Below are 5,549 nucleotides of genomic sequence, written 5' to 3'. Positions count from 1 at the left end.
CCATTAGCAAAGCACATGGCCTTGCCTCCCAATAACTTTAATGTGTCATGTTACTTGTCTTCAATTTATTAGTAAACTTTAAATGCCACTTACACATGGCCCAAATACAATATGTATATAATTCAAGATTCCCAAACAATAGGGCTTCAACCAATATGAGGCTGTCATATACTAGTTGACAACTATTCAAATATTTTCTTCTCGTAGATAATATTTTCATAATTTATATATATTTTATAAACCATCAAATTACAACAGATTTAAAATTCCAAGGTCAATATATAATTTGACCATGGAAACAAAAAAAAAAATAAAATACAATGAACAAGTAATTGGATCATCAATTTCAGCTTCTGTTCTTGCATTTCTCCACTGCTCTTGGTGCTGCATAAAGTAAAGCTATTTATCTTAGTGACAGAAATTGGATAAGAAAATAAGGAAAACAATAATTAAATACAAGTAATCTAGAACTTAATTCCTTGTGTGAGTATGTACCTAGTCCAATTGCCTCTGATCCTTTCATTATCCTTAAGCGTTTGCATGAATCAACAAACATCCTAGAATAAAAGTAAGGAATTAGTTAAAGTTAATCACCAAAATAACATAATAAAACCAAAAAAGTATGACGAAAATTGAATACATATTGGAGATGCAATTAGAAACTTACTCCCAAGGTACATCACCAACAAGCATCCAGTCTCCATCTTTGTCTTCGTAAGTAGGTACATAGTCTGAGCCATTTAAGAGGTCTATCAATTTGCTCTCATTCATGAAATCCTTAAATCCATGATTCCCACAATTTCCTACACAAATTTCAAGAAAATAAATGTTATATAAAGAATTTTAGACACACACACAAAAAAAAAAATAGATATCTTACTCAATCCTCTTTTTTGGTAAGTAAAAAATGTATATTTTGTCTTCATCTCATTTTGTTAATTTTATTGGCAATATGCTGTGAAATTTGTATATATTTTATTTTTTTTATTCTCAGGGATCTAGCTGAACACTTCTAGTCCAACGTAGGGTGATTTCATAGATCTCACCATATCCCTTAATAGTAGGGAGCGATATCCCTTAAAAAAGATCTTAAACGACGTGAATTTTAATTAAAAGGGCCAATAAATTTCGAATACAAGATGATTAAACCAAAACAGAAAAATAAAAAACTTGGAGTGTGCAGGTATATTTAATTGCAAAATATGAAAAGGTAAAAGATTATGTAGGTATATACCAATGGTGAAAGAGCTGAACATTTTGCCAAGGGCATCAGAGAGTTGTTGGTAGCTTTTGTACATCTTTAAGTCCACTTTACGTAAATATGGAGCTCCGTCCACGCTAACTTTCACAAAGGCTGCGCCGCCGCTGGAGCTTTCGCCGTTGCCGGTGCTCTTCTTTTGGACGGTTAGTACATTTTTCCTGAATGATCTCACTGGTGGCCAACCCACAACTTGCGCCCTAAGATAAGGAAATAAAACAATACCATTTTCCATTAGTTCCATGCACTCATAATTTTCCATTAATTATCCCATAAATAAAAGATATTAATTACCTCTTTCTACAACGAAAAAGTTACTCCTATTATTTAGTGCAAAAAAAGAGAAATTAGGTCAAAAGCTTGCCAAGACCTTAAACAAATATTATCAGAGATTCAAATGTTAATTTTTTTAACGAATATTAGATATACAAAGATTTAAATGTAGCAATATAATTAGGGTATTATCACTTTTAAACCGTGCCAGAAACTATTTACATCTGGTAGCCGAAAAAGTGTATAAACTTTGTATAATTTTTATATATAACATACAGAATGTATATATGTACAAAAAAATATACATATTTTATACATTTTTTCGGCTGTTATTTTTAAAGCGGCTATTCAGGGTCATTTTTCCAATATAATTACTAAAAATTCATGTATTCGATTTTAATTTGTTTGTAATTGAGTGACTATAATAGTTACTCTCTCCGTTCACTTTTACTTGTCCACAATGTACTTGTATGCCTCTTAAGAATGATAAGTGAAGTATATATTTTACCATAACACCTATAATAATGAGAGCATTTTAAGAAGTATTGGAAAATAATTTGAAAATGAGTAGTAATTAATGATTAGGGTAAAACAAAGGAAAAAAAAATAGTTCTCTTGATTTTTTAAAATTAAAAAGTAAAAATAAAAATATATTTCTAGTATAATGAACAAATAAAATTGTTCAGAACAATACTTCTCTAGCTAATAATGGACATAGCTACTTTTGATAAAGTGGTTCAGCTAGATGTGAAGTTTATACTGTTTTATATTAGTATTGTACCATTTGTCAATTGTTATCTTCCTAAGCACACACATGCCTTGTCTCAACAAGAGGTAACAAAGAAATACTCTGTAAAGTACCTCTAGATTTGTTTTCTTCGAATAAATTGTTTACATTTTCAAAAAGAGAGTGAAAAGATAATAAATTAAAGGTCCATGTGTTTTCCACTAAAATGTTGGGTCATGAAAGTAAAAGATTCCAAATGTTTTGTTCTTTTCTCCATCATCCAGACAAAACAAGTACCAAACCACAGCCATACCCATTTCCTATTAAAGTCCAATTTGCTCAAAAAGATAGGTTACAGTTCTGACACCTAACATTTAGTTTTTTCCATTTTTTAGGAACAATTTTTTAGAAGAAAATTAAAGTAATTCTACTCAAAAAATTCTCCAAATAATACTTTTGATGTTGCATTACCAAAGGTTTTCCCTTAAATCACTAATTGATCCCTAACAGAGATAAATTACTACGGTTTCTAGCGTGTGATTTGAGATGCAAATCTAGTAATTTATAGTAACATAAAGCACAAAGTAGTTAGAATTTGCATGAGAATATAATAGTAAAAGGAAGAAGTAATAAAAGTGATAATTCGACAACAAAAAGCAGAAAAGAAAACTTTCTTGGTCCCTTAATATTGTACATTTATCATTTTCTACGAGTTAAATTATCATACTCTAAACATAAAACTCAACAGAATTAAGAAATAGTCTGGAATTCCCATATAAAACTAAAGCTCCAAAACCATACAACATGACTTAGAAAATTTCATAAGGAAAAAAGTTAACTACTTTCACGTAAAATGGAACGAAATGATAAAATTACATTGCCATTGTAACTACCGTTACAAATATTATATGAATCAATAAATAAATAAACACACACGTTATATGTTTGTCTGATTTTCTTATCATATATATTTGATTTTCTATTCTTTGAAGAAAGGGTAATATATATATCTACAGTAATTATATTTTTCTTTTCCGTAAAAGAAAAAATTACGCTAAAAATATTTGTTAGAATCAAAATAATCAGTTAACACTTACTTGGCTGGTGGCTTAGAAGGATCAGTGGGAGCAATATTCTTCTTCTCCTTCATTTTGTCAACTTGATTATCAACTGTGGAATCCTTTGAAGAAAGGTTTAGTTTCAAATCAACAGTTTCTGAAAAGACTCTCTTCCCATTATTCTTTGACGTCATTTCACCTTCATTTCCATTAATGGCTCCCGGCAACCCTAGCCTCAGCTCTGTCTCTGCTTCATAATCCAATCGAATTTTGTCACGCTCTGCTCCTATTACGCTCGTCATTTGCCAAGATTTTAAGGTGGAAAATCCTTCCTCAACAAAGGACAATGAAATTTTGTCCTTTTTTTTCTTCTCTTGTTTGTTTCTTTGGTGCTTTTCTTTTTAAAGTTGAGAATGAATGAGTAAGAAGGGTATAATGAGCATGAGCAAGCATGCTATATATGATAATATATGTGAAGAGTATGATATATTTTAGAGGGCAAGGATTTTGCCACGTGGAAGTGAATGATTAACCGGGTCGGTCTCGGGTTGTCGGATAGTATATGTCATCACTGACGCCATTTCTTTTTGATTGGGGTTTTAGTTTAATTTCTTCTTTTTTTCATTTTGTTTTCTTGTTTGGAATAATAATGGACTAAGCAAGTTGGGTACTGTTTTTGCGCTTACTTTTGTTGCTTAGGCTCCACTTATTGTCGTTCTTTTTTCTTTTCTTACAGTAATAATCAATAAAAAACCGTGAGCTAAAGCAGTATGATAAGACAATAGAGGGGACAACAATCATAACTTTTTCTTAGCAACCAAAAGATAATCAATTAATTAATTAAAGGGTAAAATTATTAAAAAGAAGAAAGGTAAAAAGTAACAAAAAGTGAGGAAAGAGACAAGGGGCTTTTTTCTTTTTCTTTTTTTATAGCTAAATGTCCCCTAAATTGTCTGCCTTTTATTCTTGCGTTCAAACTAACTTATAACATAACTCTAGATTTATATCACTCTGTATATTCCCATGCATTTCTCATATTTTTATAAATGAAATAAAAAAAACTAAATTGTAACATCAGTTTCAAAAAAAATAATTGGCGTATCGTGTTTTTTTTTTTAACACAACCCAAGATAAGGCTCAAGGCTGAAAGTTAGTGACCTCAAACTTCAAGTTAACATGTCTAACTAATTCTCACATCAAAATATTCTAAACCCACTCAATTTAAACTAAAGTTATATATTAATTAAGATCATTATCATAGAACTCACGGGAAGCTGGACACTGCTGTAAGTATATATGGTGCAATTTTAAAGACGTCTAATAATATTACAAAAGGCTAGCACTGTCTAAACACATATATAAGACTCCCCGTATCTGTAATGCATGAAAGGAGTGTATTAAGTCCAGCTGTGCTATGAATGATAACATAATTCATAACTGTGAAGGGACAAACAATTCGAAAATATGCTATGTAACTGTTCTTTTAATACCAAATTGGATCAAGCATAAGTATAGTTTCAAACATATGTGTGTATTAGTTTCTTGTTTGCATGTGTATTCTGTATCGAGCAATACGAACTTTTTAAAACGATATAAATATCAATTAAACATATGTGTAAAGGGTATAACCACCCAAAATTTTGAAGGAAAATTGTTAATTTGAGTGTCTTTCTAAATTACTAAAGAATTTATTTTTTTTTTGTCTAAAAAGCCTTTCTTACTCCTTAAGTGTAAACGGAATAAACAGTAAAGATCAAGACATTAACTTTTACGTGAAAAATCATCCGGCTCAAAGGTGCAAAAATCACGACATACCACGTAGGATTTTAACTTCAACTTCACTAGAACAGAATCAGCTAAATGTACTGATTACGAGACCTGTAAATCAATACCTCCAAAATTCTCCTACTTCAACGTAACTATTTGAATGAATTACAAGTTACTCTAACTTGCACACTCAGACACTTACTCCAACTAACAGATTATGAATGACAACTTGATTACAACTCGATTTCCTAACACACACTACCTAACAGACTCAAGAAGATCACTAAGACTAATAATCGACTTGAGTGTTGAAAATGTTATTACACTGTTGACGTGTAAAAGGATGATCTCCTCAGTCCACCAGGAAAGTATTTAACTTCACTGTTACTCCGAAATCTTTGGGAGTCCTTTGCATAGTCGACTTCCCATTTGATAGGAGTCCTAGAGCTCCAAGGACTCCGCAAAA

At 30.9% G+C, this 5,549-nt stretch overlaps 1 protein-coding gene across 1 annotated transcript; it reads right to left on the bottom strand.

Annotated features, from left to right (window-relative positions):
- Positions 1-213: 213 nt before the first annotated feature.
- Positions 214-3,760, bottom strand: LOC107794264 (auxin-responsive protein IAA16). The gene is made up of 5 exons (XM_016616742.2): positions 3,356-3,760; positions 1,235-1,458; positions 668-803; positions 496-557; positions 214-384 (listed from the first exon to the last, which is right to left on the bottom strand). Exons 1-5 carry the CDS (start codon positions 3,616-3,618, stop codon positions 347-349), a joined length of 723 nt encoding a protein of 240 aa, XP_016472228.1. The 5' UTR covers positions 3,619-3,760; the 3' UTR covers positions 214-346.
- Positions 3,761-5,549: the final 1,789 nt, after the last annotated feature.

Source organism: Nicotiana tabacum, chromosome 19 (genome assembly GCF_000715075.1).
Source record: "Nicotiana tabacum cultivar K326 chromosome 19, ASM71507v2, whole genome shotgun sequence".
Lineage (NCBI taxonomy): Eukaryota > Viridiplantae > Streptophyta > Magnoliopsida > Solanales > Solanaceae > Nicotiana > Nicotiana tabacum.
This window is presented reverse-complemented; position numbering and strand designations above follow the sequence as displayed.